General features: G+C 39.9%; 1 protein-coding gene across 2 annotated transcripts in view; it reads left to right on the forward strand.

Annotated features, from left to right (window-relative positions):
* The window catches only part of znf408 (zinc finger protein 408), a 64,949-nt gene extending 52,286 nt beyond the window's left edge, over window positions 1-12,663 (forward strand). For both annotated transcript variants that reach the window (XM_061887030.1, XM_061887031.1), the window contains one exon: window positions 1,906-12,663. In XM_061887030.1, coding sequence (XP_061743014.1) covers window positions 1,906-2,510 — 605 coding nt within the window. In that variant the 3' untranslated portion in view covers window positions 2,511-12,663. The remainder of the gene's footprint in view (window positions 1-1,905) is intronic.
* Window positions 12,664-16,712: the final 4,049 nt, after the last annotated feature.

The following is a 16,712-nucleotide window of genomic DNA, read 5'->3' on the forward strand; positions in this document are numbered from 1 at the left end:
GTGGTTGCTAATACGATTTTGGGACAATCTCAGTTGTTTTAGAAAGATATAATCCAAAACAATTCAGTAAGTTAAAATCGATTCAGTATTTTTTACCCAAAAACTAAACTACTGGATACTGGACACTGCAGGTTTCCTATATTTCTGTTATTTCTTGTATAGGTGAGTTAGCTATAAATAGATGATGGATAAAAAAAAACAAGTAAACAATTAATGGCCAATGCATTCACATCTTATTTGAATAAAGTGCAACCAACATTTTAGGTTGAATCAACAAGAGGAAACATTTTCTGTTGTCATTTTCACTATTTGAGCAATTTTCAATCAAAGTACAGTAACCAACATTTTAAAAGTAGATTTACCTGCACCTGGCCATAGAGTATCTGTTCTCCCCCTTGGCGTCGCCCATGAAGGACAGCATCCAAGGTATGCAGAGACATGTAGGCCACCTCCTCCCTGTTGATTGTGTTGGTTTCCTTAGCTTCCTTCATCCATTTATTTTATTTATTTGTTTCTCATTAAATGACTTCTCTTTGTTTTCCAGAAGTTGGTGCGTCGCCGTAACTTGCTCCGCTGTCACTTTCATTGTGTCAGTCGCATATTTTGTAGCATGTTGTTTTATTTGTTGTGGCTTTTTGCAACCGTGCTGTAGCGGAAAGATTTGTGTTGTAATTTATGATATTGTCTTGTGGCGTTTGCAATGACCTTTCTCGACCACATAGGGCATTTTTGTTTTGATAACTTAACATTAAATGATAAAATCGATCGTTTCCTTTTTGAAACGATCTTGGATCGATATCTATTTTCTAGAAGGCAAACTTGCTGAGCATAGATTGATACACTTGAAATTTAGGACTTTAAATCAGTCTATCGATAAATCGCTTCAACCCTACTCCTGCAACCTTCAAACACGGTGAATGAAGAGAAAACACAAATGCTATTGCTAGCTAAGTAGAACATACAAAACACATGAAAAAGTTATTTACACTACAGTAACATAGCCATATACAAATGTCCAACAATACATCCTATATGGCTGATTTAGTGCTACAGTAATAGTCAGAAGTGGTAATAACGGATATTACAGAAGTTTATATTATTGTTGGAGCGTTCCAGCTGAAAGTTCCAGTACAAAGGCAACGCAGCATAAAAGCAACCCAGTGCTGACTGAATGAGCACCGGGGATCGTTTAGGCCGCCCACAATGGCCATGCTCCCAGACACAAAAGGGCTGGGCTGCGAGGCACACAATTAGCGGATGAAACGTCCGTACAGGAAACAAACTTTGTACTCCAAAGCCATTTTTATTTGGTCTGGTTTGTAAACCGAAAAGTTTGTTAAATGAAATGTTCGTAAAACGAGGTTCCACTGTATAGAATAGAATAGAAGAGAAAGTACTTTATTGATCCCTGGGGGAAATTCAGCACCACACTTCGCTCACAATAGACAATAATAATAATAAATAATATAATATGAATATATTCTACATATATTCTACATTTAAGTGCAGTCAAGAAGGAATACATGCATTATACAGTCTGATGGCTGTCGGTATGAAGGACCACCTGTGTCGTTCCGTGTTGCATTTTGGGAGTCTGAGCCTTCCACTAAACGTGCTCATTCTCTTCACAATGTCTGAGTGTAGTGGATGGGAGGTGTTGTCCATAATGGCTAGGAGTTTTGCTAGACTTCTTCTTTCTGACACCACCGCCAGAGAGTCTAGCTCCACTCCCACCAGGTTACTGGCCTTCTTTACCAACTTGTCCAGTCTGTTTGCGTCCCTCGCTCTCAGCCCGCTGCCCCCAGCAGGCCACTGCGTACAAGAAGGGAAGTATAGTTCTCACCAAGTTTATTTTATTCTACTAAATCTTTTTGTCATTGTCTTTTTGCTTGTTTTTTGGACCAGGCTACACAATGGCCACCAAACTGAGAAGACACATCAAATCTTCTCACGTGACAGAGAAGCCACACAGCTGTCACTGCGGTGCCTCCTACTCTCTGAGACAAAGTTTATTGAGGCACCAAGCGCAGCATCAGTCACAATGGAAAACACAGGAGGCGACAGAGCCAGCTCTGAAAGAATTAACAGCGGTAAGTTTCACTCATCCAAAGCCAGTCAAAGGCAGACCCAAGAAAAACTCAGTCCCTCAAGGAGATGAACCAATGCAGAGAAAAGGATGGGGAAAGAAGAATGAAAATGACGCAGAGAAAGGAGTGAGAAGATTTGAGATTTCAACAGCCGATGGGCAAGATGGAGAGGCTTTAAGTGACACCCAGCACACAGTGTATGTTCACACCGACCATGGTACTACACACAGCTATGATCCCCTGTTCCTCACGTCAGACAGCTTGCATTCAGGAGCAGGACAGAAGCTGGTAGAGGTGGTAATATCAGAAGGTGTAGAGCAATGCATTGTGGTCCAAGAGCAGCAGACTGTAGAAGAGCTGATGATCGTACAGGAGGAGGAACTCTGCTCTGTGGCCCAAACTGTTGAGATAAACACGTTGTAGTCTGCATGTCAACCACAACTAGATAGTACTTTATTGATTCCTTCAGGAGAGTTCCTTCAGGAAAATTTAAATTCCAGCAGCAAGCAGTGTACAGAGTTGAGATCTCTTTAAAAAGTAAAACGTAAATGATGGGGTATAAATGGAAACAAAATACAAAAATATTACAATAAAAATAAAAATCAACAATGGGAATAAAATATAACAGTAAAATAGGAATATAAAAAGAGAAACTAGGCAGTTTCTGATGTTCATTAGGCCATCACAGGACACTAAACACCTTTGATTTGATCAAGTGTAACAGCCCCCGAAAGTATCCGTTTTGGTCCCTATCATGATCAATTTTCAAAAAGTTAGAATCCTAAAAATGTTCATGCAGGACTCAGCTTGAAATAAATTGCGCTCCACTAATGCCTTGTGAGTACATTTCCAGCAAAAGTTGGAACTTTCACTTAAATTGATGTCAGACAGGTAGACCAACCATGCGACTAATGTTGATTGGCGTTCATCACCTTTTTAGTCTTTTTACAATTTCTGATGTCTGCCTAAAATGTTGGAAAATGAGGACCTCAGGTAAAAGTGTAATTGCCTCATTATGTTATTACATTTATCACGACATATGCCTTTTAACGTTTTTTGAAATCCACAAATGGATTTTAGCCCGTACCCACAATGCAGGTGCACTGATCGGCAAGATTCCATGTGCATGCACGCAATGTTTGAAAATAACTATAGAATGCAATCGCTCTAGCAAATTCTTCATGATAACTGACACAATTCATAATTAATAAAATGGAAAGACTGCAAACCATCTTGACATCAATATTTAATTAACCAACGAAAGAAAATAATCCACAAAATCAGGGAAATTACAGTAATACGTTGGTATGAAAATTCTTAGACAATAAAAGGTGAGTAAGCCCTCATTCCGCTCACACATGCCCAGCTGGACCTGTGCCTTGCGTGAGAAGTGCCCTTTATACTGGAGCTCTTTTTTCTTTCTTCATTGATAGAGAATAAAAATTACTCTGTCAATTCCCCCCCAATATGTTTTTACATTTGACGGGGCACAGTTATTGTGAAAATTCCCCCAAAACGTCTGTGCACGTGCATGTTCTACAGTGTGAAACACGTAAACTAAAATCCACCACAATCGATTCCACGACACTTACAGCACCTCCAATGTGTTCCGATTTAAAAATTGTAATTGTAATAATTTGTATCGGTGTTGAAATATTGTCATCATTAACGCTTTAATAACTGTACAGGCTACACTTCAAGATGCTGGTCATTAAATAAAAGTGAAATCAAATGACCTTCTCACAATATCTCATTTAGGCAGAACAAAACATGGCCGACTTTATTTCCGGGGGTTAAATAAGTCAGCTCCTGTACAGTAAAAACAAAAAATTATGTAACGTATTTTTCGGATTATAAATCACATTTTTTTTCATAGTTTGGCCGGGGTTGCGACAAATACTCCGGAGCGACTAATGTGTGAAATTATTAACACATTACCGTAAAATATTAAATAATATTATTTATCTCATTTGCGGAAGAGACGAAGAAAATGTCAGCAATCGTCATACACACGTCAACCAACAAGAATTCAGCGGGGGAGGGTCACGGCAGAAGTGCATTGTGGGTCATGGGATGCTAACTGCCATATGCTATATGCTACTGCCGCAGCTATTAAAATGGATCATTTCATCGTTGTCGGTAACTCATAAAAACTGAGAAGGGTTGAACAAAAATGGCACCGAAAAGGAGATCATGTACTGCAGATTACAAGCTGGACGTAGTGAAATATGCAGCAGAAAACGACAAGAGGAAGCGGCCCATACCTTTGGAGTTGGCAGAGTTGTTTAGAAGCGACATCGAGGAAGAAGATTTCATGGGTTTTATCGATTAGGAGTGACAGATTGTTTGGTAAACGTATAGCATGTTCTATATGTTATAGTTATTTGAATGACTCTTACCATAATATGTTACGTTAACATACCAGGCACCTTCTCAGTTGGTTATTTATGTGTCATATAACGGACACTTTTTCAGTCTGTTGTTCACTATTCTTTATTTATTTTAAATTGCCTTTCAAATGTCTATTTTTGGTGTTGGATTTTATCAAATAAATTTCCCTCAAAAATGCGACTTATAGTCCAGTGCGACATCCATCCATCCATCCATCCATCATCTTCCGCTTATCCGAGGTCGGGTCGCGGGGGCAGCAGCCTAAGCAGGGAAGCCCAGACTTCCCTATCTCCAGCCACTTCGTCTAGCTCTTCCCGGGGGATCCCGAGGCGTTCCCAGGCCAGCCGGGAGACATAGTCTTTCCAACGTGTCCTGGGTCTTCCCCGTGGCCTCCTACCAGCTGGACGTGCCCTAAACACATCCCTAGGGAGCCGTTCGGGTGGCATCCTGACCAGATGCCCGAACCACCTCATCTGGCTCCGCTCGATGTGGAGGAGCAGCGGATTTTACGTTGAGCTCCTCCCGGATGGCAGAGCTTCTCACCCTATCTCTAAGGGAGAGCCCCGCCACCCGGCGGAGGAAACTCATTTCGGCCGCTTGTACCCGTGATCTTATCCTTTCAGTCATGACCCAAAGCTCATGACCATAGGTGAGGATGGGAACGTAGATCGACCGGTAAATTGAGAGCTTTGCCTTCCGGCTCAGCTCCTTCTTCACCACAACGGATCGATACAACGTCCGCATTACTGAAGACGCCGCAACAGTGCGACATATATATGTTTTTTTTCCTTTTTTATTATGCATTTTTGACATATACTCCGGGGTGATTTATAATCCGAAAAATACAGTACTCATTATTACCGCATGACATGATTAAAAAACATGAAGCTGAAGGATTAACTTGTGCCTAGGATGTAAATCTCTTTTACCATCAAAATAGAGCTGATTTTGCAATGTGCATTGTATTTTATACCTTTCAGCTATGCAATATTAGACTGCAATATATTACTTTTAGCTCTATGGTCAGCATCACAGGTTACCCTTTTGCCATAACTGCTTGCTGACCTTGGTGAAGCTCCACACCCATGTCACTGCAAATATCAAAATACCACAAATGGTTTGTGCCGTAAACAATGAAGTTTGTTTTGTTCAGGGTTTTTGTAATTTGAAAAAAAAAAACTATTAAAAAATGTCAATTAAAACAGTCGTGCTATCGGGATTTTATTCGACCTCTCCAGGATTTCACAGGCTTTTTTGTGATGGTCGCAGTCTAAAATGGCTGAATTTGCAGCAGCATTTTCAGAGTTTAGAAACAAATTGTTAACAATGTTTTAAGTGTTCCTTGTACCTTAAACTCCAAAAGCACAGGAAAATTGCACAGCAAAAAGCCCCGATTGTGAATGATAGACAAAATTCTCCCCAAAACATGCAGTTTTCCTTTAACAGACCAAAGGAAAATGTTTACCTCCAGCACAAACCAATAGCTCAAACCAACAATCCCACTGTGTGGAGTGTGCATGTTCTCCCCGTGACTGCGTGGGTTCCCTCCGGGTACTCCGGCTTCCTCCCACCTCCAAAGACAAGCACCTGGGGATAGGTTGATTGGCAACACTAAATTGGCCCTAGTGTGTGAATGTGGGTGTGAATGTTGTCTGTCTATCTATGTTGGCCTTGTGACGAGGTGGCGACTTGTCCAAGGTGTACATCGTCTTCCGCTAGATTGCAGCTGAGATAGGCTCCAGCGACCCCAAAAGGGACAAGCGGTAGAAAATGGATGGATGGATGGATGGATGAATGGATAAACCATTAGCAGTTGGATACGACCAATGCGGAAGCATCATATAAACAGTGGGGTTAGCGTTCCCTTAGGTTGGTTAGGGGTTAATCCTGAACATTGCACGACACTACGCATCATGTAGTGATGTGCGATACCACTGATTTCCTTCCTGATCCGATTAGAGTAAAATTTAGGCTGGTTTTGACAATATCGATTCAATACTGATACTTTGTGCACATCCTCCTGATGTGCCTGGTTCAATGTAACGTATGTCTTGTAAAATCAACTTCAAACAATGTAAAATCACAGCGCGGACCAAAGAAGGCTTTATTCTTTATTTTTATTTATAGTCAACTCTGTATGTACTGTCTCCAAATAGCCTACAATAAAAAAAATACATACACTTGCTATTTTATAACACTGAGTCACTCATTTTAATAGCCAGTCATTTTTTTGCTTGGACATGACTTACTTACCTGCGCAGAAGACAAAGTACTTCCCACCAATCCTTGTTCATTTAGACAAGATCTTAATTATTTAGGCACTTTATGAGGCGGCGACTTCTCCAGGGTGTACCCTGCCTTCTGCCTGAACGCAGCTGAGATAGGCTCCAGCACCTCCTGCAACCCCGAAAGGGACAAGTGGTAGGAAATGAATGGATGGACACTGTGTTCCTGTTAACAATATACTAGGGCTGGGCGATATGGCCTTTTTTTAATATCTCGATATTTTTAGGCCATATCGGGATACACGATATATGTCTCGATATTTTGCCTTAGTCTTGAATGAACACTTAATGCATATAATCACAGCAGTATGATGATTCTATGTGTCTACATTAAAACGTTCTTCTTCATACTGATACCTCATTTTAACCTTTCATGCAGAGAAGGAAATCACAACTAAGTCAATTGACCAAAAGTGTATTTATTAAACAGTTATTAAGCAGTGGCACAAACATTCATGTCATTTCCAAAACAGAAAGTGCAAGCTTGTCAGAGACATTTTAAAACCAGTTATTAGTGCACTTTTGTGCATGATGTCACTAATATGACATATCAAAACAACACTGAATTAAAGGGCTCTTTTCGTATTGAATGCCACTACAATAGTTTAAAACAAATAAAGTGCACCTTTGTACATGATGTCACACAAAATAATTCAATAAGTGTCAAATAAAAATGAGCTGCTTAATAGGAAATGAAATAGTGTTTGTCCTTCGCTATGTGGTAGGTTACTACGTACGTTATTAAATTCGGTTGTTGACTATTTTTTTCATATGGTGTTGATGTGAAAATCTATGCCTCGGCATTTTGATGGTGTGGGCGTGTGGCACCGAATGGAGATGTTGACATGCAGAGTAAGCACTCTTCATTCTCTAACAGGTGACTTTTAAAATGATGCTACATATTAGCAATAATGCTACTTTTTGTAGCATCTTTTTTGCCCCACACTTGACAAATTACGGTTGTCTGTTCGACATATTCCCACTTGTAGCCAAACCACTGCCAGACGATGAACCCCCTGCTGTTTTTCTTGGGAATTCTTCCTTCATTAGCACCTTCTTTCTCTTGTATTACCACTCGCACGGCTGCACTAGCATCACAGCTAATGTTACCCATGCTGTTACCTTTCTGCTCCGCGAGGGCGTATACGTACAGTATGTGACGTATAGATAGATAGATAGTACTTTATTGATTCCTTCAGGAGAGTTCCTTCAGGAAAATTAAAATTCCAGCAGCAGTGTACATAGTTGAGATCAATTTAAATTAAAGTAAAAAGTAAATAATGGGGGTTTAAATGGAAACAAAATAGAGAAATATTACAGTAAGAATAAAAAATAAAAAGCAACAATGGGAATAAAAATATAACAGTAAAATAAGAATATAACAAGACAAAGTAGGCAGTAGTGACCATGTTATGAAAACGTAATGCACTGTTATTGTTTTGCATCCCCTGTCATCCTTTCCCCCCCCCGCCCCCTGCCCCGGAGAGGAGTTGTACAGTCTAATGGCGTGTGGGACAAAGGAGTTTTTGAGTCTGTTAGTCCTGCACTTGGGATGAAGCAGTCTAGCACTGAACAGGCTCCTCTGGCTACTGATAACGCTATGCAGAGGGTGACTGGCATCATCCAGGATGCTCACTAGTTTGTCAACAGTCCTCTTCTCTGCCACCGTCACCAGTGAGCCCAGTTTCATTCCGATTGTAGAACCGGCCCGCCTGTTCAGTTTCTCAAGTCTGGAGCTGTCCTTCTTAGATGCACTGGCCCCCCAGCACACTACCATGTAGAAAAGAACACTGAGTATGTAAGAAGGTGCGCTTGTTGTCTATGAGAAGGAGACACAAGAAGGAGTAGGAAGAGCCTGTAGTGTAATGCCCGTAGCTAAAAACAACTGCGTGAGAACGAATATCACGATATCATTTTCTATATCGCACAGAGACAAACCTGCGATATATCGTGTATATCGATATATCTCCCAGCCCTACGATATACCTTGTCTCAAAAAGCTAAAGTATTGCAAGTATTGCTATTTTGATTTGAGAATTTATACTCTACCATAAAGATCTGGTATAGGCGATACCAATACCCCAGTATCGAACTGCACATCACTACTTTTTGGCCTCTATGCTGTTTTTTACAAAGCCCGTTTCCATATGAGTTGGGAAATTGTGTTAGTTGTAAAAATTAACCGAATACAATGATTTGCAAATCATTTTCAACCCATATTCAGTTGAATATGTTACAAAGACAACATATTTGATGTTCAAACTGATAAACATTTTTTTTTTGCAAATAATCATTAACTTTGGAATTTGATGCCAGCAAGATGTGACAAAGAAGTTGGGAAAGGTGGCAATAAATACTGATGCTCATCAAACACTTATATGGAATATCCCACAGGTGTGCAGGCTAATTGGGAACAGTTGGGTGCCATTATTGAGTATAAAAGCAGCTTCCATCCATCCATTTTCTACCGCTTGTTCCCTTTTTGGGGTCGCAGGGGGCGCTGGCGCCTGTCTCAGCTACAATCGGGCGGAAGGCGGAGTACACCCTGGACAAGTCGCCACCTCATCACAGGGCAAAAGCAGCTTCCATGAAATGCTAAGTAATTCACAAACAAGGATGGGGTGAGAGTCACCACTTTGTAAGCAAATTGTCAAACAATTTTAGAACAACATTTCTCAACGAGCTATTGCAAGTAATTTAGGGATTTTACTATTTACGGTCCGTAAAATCATCAAAAAGTTCAGAGAATCTGGAGAAATCAATGCACGTAAGCGATGATATTATGGACTTTTGATCCCTCAGGCGGTACTGCATCAAAAACCGACATCAGTGTGTAAAGGATATCATCACATGGGCTCAGGAACACTTCATAAAACCACTGACAGTTGGTCGCTACATCTGTAAGTGCAAGTTAAATCTCTACTATGCAAAGCCAAACCCATTTATCAACAATATCCTGAAACGCCGGTGGATATGCTGTGCCTGAGCTCACCTTAGATGGACTGATGCAAAGTGGAAAGGTGTTCTGTGGTCTGACGATGCCACATTTCAAATTATATTTGGAAACAGAGGACATGGTGTCCTCCAGAACAAATAGGAAAATAACAATTCGGATTGTTATAGGCGCAAAGTTCAAAAGCCAGCATCTGTGATGGTATGAAGGTGTATTAGTGCCCAAGGCATGGGTAACTTACACATCTGTGAAGGCACCATTAATGCTGAAAGGTACATACAGGATTTGGAGCAACATATGTTGTCATCCAAGCAACGTTATCATGGCTGCCCCTGCTTATTTCAGAAAGACAATACCAAGCCACGTGTTACAATAGTGTTGCTTCGTAGTAAAAGAGTCCGGGTACTTTCCTGGCCCGCCTGTGGTCCAGACCTGTGTCCCATCGAAAATGTGTGGCGCATTATGAAGCATAAAATACGACAGCAGAGTCCCTGGACTGTTTAACCACTGAAGCTCTACATAAAACAAGAATGGGAAAGAATTCCACTTTCAAAGCATCAACAATTAGTTTCCTCACTTCCCAAACGTTTATTGAGTGTTGTTAAAACAAAAGGTGATGTAACACAGTGGTGAAAATGTCCTTTCCCAACTACTTTGGCAATTATTTGCAAAAAAAAACAAAGTTTATGAGTTTTAACATAAAAAATCTCGTATTTGTAGTGCATTTAATTGAATATGGGATGAAAAGGATTTGCAAATCATTGTATTCTGTTTGTATTTAGTTCTAACACAATTTCCCAACTCATATGGAAACGGGGTTTGTAATTTTTGAGGCATTTCTCTACAAATTTTTGTTTGAATTATAAATTGATACCAGATGTATCCTACATTGGTTTTGCACATTGCCGTCTTAACGTCATTTTAATAGGAGACATGCTTATGATAAGGTAGAGCAGTCAAAGCCATGATCCCAGCTAACTACAATTCTTTATCAGAAGGGTTCTCAAAGTTTTTTCAACAATTAACCACATCAAAAACCACGTGGCTCTCCAAGTACCACCATAATGACTAACATTAAAATACAATAGCATAGTAGGGTTAAGTTCATTGAAAACAAGGCAGAGGTTTTATATAACAAGTACATTTTGGCCACTGTAACATTAAACACCGTTTGAACAGTAACACTGTTTTGGAATATTTAAACATAAAACATTAATCATTTAATTAAGTGATTCTTTGACGTATCACTGGATGGAGCCCGTGTACCAGTAGTGGTACCTGTACTACAGTTTGAGAATCACTCTTTTAGTGGATTCAATTTGGAATATTTTTGATAGCGTCTTGTTCACAGCGTCAGGGAGAGTTGATAACGTTAGCGTAATTGCTTCGGCCTTTTCTGTATGTTTGTATTGAATATGTTTATTGCCTGGTTTGACTCGCTACCTCGTCAATACAATCTGTATCTGTCTCTCTGCTCGCCTGTCTCACAGCTTTGCTTTTTCTCTTTCATCAAAGTTAAAGACGTGACTCACTCAGAGGATGCACAGACAACACGCCTTGATTCACACTTGAGGCTATTAAAAAAGTAAATCACTGCAGAGTGTTTTCTTTTCAGGCAGGTACTGGCGTCATGAAGTAGCTGTGCATTGCTGTCAAATGTATTCTGACTGCAATTTCTCTTCTATTCATGATGCATTGATTCTAATATCCTGCGACTGTCTCCTGCTGTTGCTCCTTAGTTCTTTTATAGATTAATTTTTTCAATACTATTTGCCCTATTTTAACATCACTGAATTTAAACAGTCAACATTTCCAGAACTGTCATAGTCAAAGCCTGCATCTAGCAATCGCAACACCTTGGGGTGTTACTAAAACTACAAAACCCAAAACCAGTGAAGTTGGCATGTTGTGTAAATTGAAAAAAAAAAAAAAAAACAGAATACAATGATTTGCAAATGATTTTCAACCTAAATTCAATTGAATAGACTGCAAAGACAGGATACCTAACATTCGAACTGGAAAACTTTTTTTTTGCAAATATTAACTCATTTGGAATTAAATGCCTGCAACATGTTTTAAAAAAGTTGGCACAGGTGGCAAAAAAGACTGAGAAAGTTGAGGAATACTCATCAAACACTTATTTGGACCATACCACAGGTGAACAGGCTAATAGGTAACATGTGGGTGCCATGATTGGGTATAAAAGCAGCTTCCATGAAATGCTCAGTCATTCACAAATAAGGATGGGGCATGGGTCACCTCTTTGAGAACAAATGTGTGAGCAAATTGTCGAACATTTCTCAACGAACTATTGCAAGGAATTTAGGGGTTTCATCATCAACGGTCCGTAATGTCATCAAAAGGTTCAGAGAACCTGGAGAAGTCACTGCACGTAAGTGGCTAAGCCTGTGACCTTTGATCACTCATGAGGTACTGCATCAAAAAGCAACATCAGTGTGTAAATGATATCACCACATGGGCTCCGGAACTCTTCAGGAAACCACTGTCAGTAACTGCAGTTTGTCGCTACATCCGTAAGTGGCAGTTAAAACTCTACTATGCAAAGTGAAAGCCATTCATCAACAACACCCAGAAACGCCGCAGGCTTCGCTGGGCCTGAGCTCATCTAAGATGGACTGATGTAAAGTTGAAAAGGGTTCTCTGGTCTGACGAGTCCACATTTGAAACTGTTTTTGGAAACTGTGCACGTCGTGTACGGCGTAACAAAGAGAAAAAGAACCATCCGGATTGTTATAGGCGCATCTGTGATGTTATGGGGGTGCATTAGTGCCCAAGGCATGGGTATCTTACTCATCTGTGAAGGCACCATTAATGCTGAAAATTGCCGACAGGTTTTGGAGCAACATACATGACTGTCTCAGAAAATGTGAATATTTTGATAAAGTCCATCATTTTCTGTAATGCAATTAAAAATATGAAAATGTCATACATTCTGGATTCATTACACAACTGAAATATTGCAAGCCTTTTGTTATTTTAATATTGCTGTTTATGGCATACAGCTTCAGAAAACTCAAAAATCCTATCTCAAAAAATTTGAATATTTCCTCAGACCAAATTTAAAAAAAATTATCACAGCAAAACAAAATCAAACATTTGAAAATGTCAATTAATGCTCTCAGTACTTGGTTGAGAATTCTTTTGCACGGATTACTGCATCATTGCGGTGCGGCATGGAGGCAATCAGCCTGTGGCATTGCTGAGGTGTTATGGATGCCCAGGATGCTTCAATAGCGGCCTTTAGCTCATTTGCATTATTGGGTCTAGTATCTTTCAGCTTCTTCTTCACAATACTCCACAAATTCTGTTTGAGGTTCAGGTCAGGGGAGTTGGCAGACAAATGGAGGACAGTAATGCCATGGTCAGTACACCAGTTACTGGTGGTTTTGGCACTTTGGGCAAGTGCCAGATCATGCTGGAAAATGAAATCGTCATCTCCATAGAGCTTTTCAACAGATACAGCTACATTAGCCGTATCCCCATGGTCACGCCACTCCTGAACTCAAGACAACGGAAGAAGCGTCTGACTTGGGCTATGGAAAAGAAGCATTGGACAGTTGCAAAGTGGTCCAGAGTCTTGTTTTCAGACGAAAGCATGTTTTGTATTTCATTTGGAAGTCAAGGCGCTACAGTCTGGAGGAAGGCTGGAGAGGAGCAAAATTCAAGTTCCTTGAAATCAGTGTGAAGTTCCCCCAGTCAGCAATGGTTTGGGGAGCCATGTCAGCTGCCGGTGTTGGTCCACTGTGTTTCATCAAGTCCTGAGTCAATGCAGCTGTGTACCAAGAGATTTTAGAGCACTACATGCTTCCATCTGTTGAAAAGCTCCATGGACTTGGTCTGTAGTCTTTTTGGTGTATTTCAGCAAGACAATGCATACTAGACTGGCCTGCCAGTAGTCCAGACCTGTCTCCTATTGAAAATGTGTGGCGCAATATGAAGCGTAAAATACAACAACGGAGACCCATGATCCATGGTGATTTAAAACCAGTAACTGTAATGCGATGGTAAAACTCAAATGAGGCAAGAGTCTTGGTAGGAAACCTACGTTTTTTTCCACGGTCCATCAATAGGCCATTTACCGGTACTTTTCTTTAATCAACAGTATTTTAAAAATGTTATAAACCTTTGTTTTGTTCTGGCTAACTTGAAAGTGCACAACTGTGTGAGCAAAGCACTCAGGGAGGGGGGAGGTGATGGGAAAGTGTCAATACTGATTATCCCATCCTGCTTAGTTAACTTAGATTGACCATACGTCCTCTTTTCCCCCAAACAGGTCTTATTTTGCGGGACTGTCCGATGGGGTTTCTAAAATGCCTCAAATGTCCGGCGTTTTGTGTCAAGGTTGCGTGTATTTTCAATGTATGTTCAGCTTTAAGATGGGGTTAAAAACAAATTGTGAAGGTGTGCGCATGCAGCAACAGTTGTGAGGGGGGTGGGGGGGTCAGAGATAAAGAGAGCAAAGTAGTGATTGATTGTCAATCAAGACATACTTGGTCAACAGCCACACGGGTCACACTGATGGTGGCCGTATAAACAACTTTTACAAAGACGCGCCACACTGTGAACCCACACCAAACAAGAATGACAAACACATTTCGGGAGAAAATCCACACCGTAATACAACATAAACACAAAAGAAGAAATACCCATAACCCCTTGCAACACTGACTCTTTCGGGACGCTTCAATATACAGCCCCCGCTAAAATTTACTGTGGGACCCCATTTTTAAAATTCCTAGCGCCAACACTGCTGTCAAAAGAGGAGAAAAAATGCTTTATTTAAATAAATATATTATTTATAAAGCAAGTTTAAGTATCATTGGCAAATTTTAAACTAGTCCCGGCCTTGGCGTGCTGACCGCCTTGGCACGCATATATGTGTCCTCTTTTTGGGATTTCACAATATGGTCAGCCTAGTTACTGCTTTTATGTTTCCACTGTTTCCCCCCTATTTTTGTACATTGTACTGCAACTTTGGAAGTTAAAATACATGTTAAAATGTTAAGAAACCAGGCAGAAGGCATGTTTTTTTCTTTTTTTACATAAGTAGCTTGCTACATCTATGTAGTGTTGATGTAGCAAGCTACTTTTGTCATGTAGCTTGTAGTGTAGCTTGGTACAATTTTTAAGAAAGCTTCACCTGTAGCTTAGCTACATTTAATCGAGAGTAATTAGCGCAGTAGATTAGCCTACTACATTTTCAAAGTAGCTTGCGCATCACTGTTAAACACTTCGGATAAGATAGGATTGGTTTATCCCAAAGTGGGGAAATAACACAAGTGCAATGTAAATTGTACATACAGTATGTACAAGATACATTATGCAGTAAACTAGAAAACAATATGCATGACCTAACACAAGTGGAAATAAATGGTTGAAAAGATAGGGGTAAACAACGTCTGCAAAGAAAAAGAATAACACCTTGAATGATAATGATTACCATACTTGCCAACACTACCGAATTTTCCGGGAGACTCCTGAATTTCAGTACCTCTCCCCAAAAAATCTCCCGGGACAACCATTCTCCCGAATTTCTCCCGATTTCCAGCCGGACAACAATATTGGGGGCGTGCCTTTAATGCACTGCCTTTAGCGTCCTCGCTCACCTGAAAAGGAAACTATTTTATATGTCTCCGTTATCCATAGCTTTATTTATAAACCATAAAGTAGGCAGGCACAAAGCTATTTCTCAGCGTGTGTTTATTCCAGCCGGCACGTTAATACACTGACACACAACATCAGGATTCCCATCATGCATTGCTTCAAAACTACAGCAAGTATTAATGTCTAACATTTCCAGCCGGACAAACAATATTACAACACAGTAATATGGGCCACCTTGCTAAATGGAGACCCGAGGCTGTAACATATGCCCAGACAAAGATGGCTATGCTTGATAGCTGCAAGCAACATCCCGTTCTTGTTTGCGGATGTTTTTAACAAATCCGTGAAGGATATGTTCCCGGATTCAGAGATCGCTCGTCAGTACTCAAATGGCAGAACAAAGGCTACTCAAATAGTGAAAGGTAAGTGTTTTTTTTTTCTTTCAAGTAAGTAGCAAGTACAATACAGTTAGTAGAACAACTGTCTTTTCATTACTGTGTACTGTACTATATATATATATATATATATATATATATATATATATATATATATATATATATATATATATATATATATATATATAATTGCTGTGTACCCGTCCCACCTAGAACCCACACACAGGCTGGTTTGGATGATGTGGTTCTTTACTGGTAACTGCAATGAGTGATCAGAACGCACTTACACACAATATGTGGTTAGCACCTCTGCTAATTTCGATGTCATTAGCAGAGTGCAGGAAGTCTGCTCAAGTACATAACATTTTCATGTTTTTACAATTACATGAAATGCAATTACAGATGTAACTTAATACAATGGTTTTTAACAGTATTGTTAGGGACACGCATGGCTGCCGTTGTGTGACCCCAAGTATGCAAGAATCCAGGAGAGCTGAGAGCAGGTAAGATGATTTTAATTTCATCAAAAACAAATAAACAGAATCAGTCTTGCATGGAGATGTTGCCAACATGGTTTCATCTTCGAGCACTGAGGAGTGCTCGAGTGAAACATAAATAGAAACGTATTGATTGGCAGCAGGTGTACCACTGCCAATCAACGGCAAGTGAGAGAAAACAGTGATTCGCGGAATAAACAGGAATACAACAAAATAAGAGCACTGAACAGGAAATAAAGTACAAAACACGAAAAACTAACAGAAATGAAGTGACAGATTGTCACAAGTATACTTTTCACGTGTGATCGAATAGTGGTTTTAACTCACTTTTATCTTTACTGGTATTACAATCAATTCAATACAACATATTTTTAACTTGTTTTTAAACCAACATCATCCTTTTTTATATATTTATGAAAAAGAAAATTAAAAAATACAATACAAAACATGACATGACACAAATAATTAAATAGACTTTT

The sequence above is a fragment of the Nerophis ophidion genome, linkage group LG25, assembly GCF_033978795.1.
Source record: "Nerophis ophidion isolate RoL-2023_Sa linkage group LG25, RoL_Noph_v1.0, whole genome shotgun sequence".
NCBI classification, from domain to species: domain Eukaryota; kingdom Metazoa; phylum Chordata; class Actinopteri; order Syngnathiformes; family Syngnathidae; genus Nerophis; species Nerophis ophidion.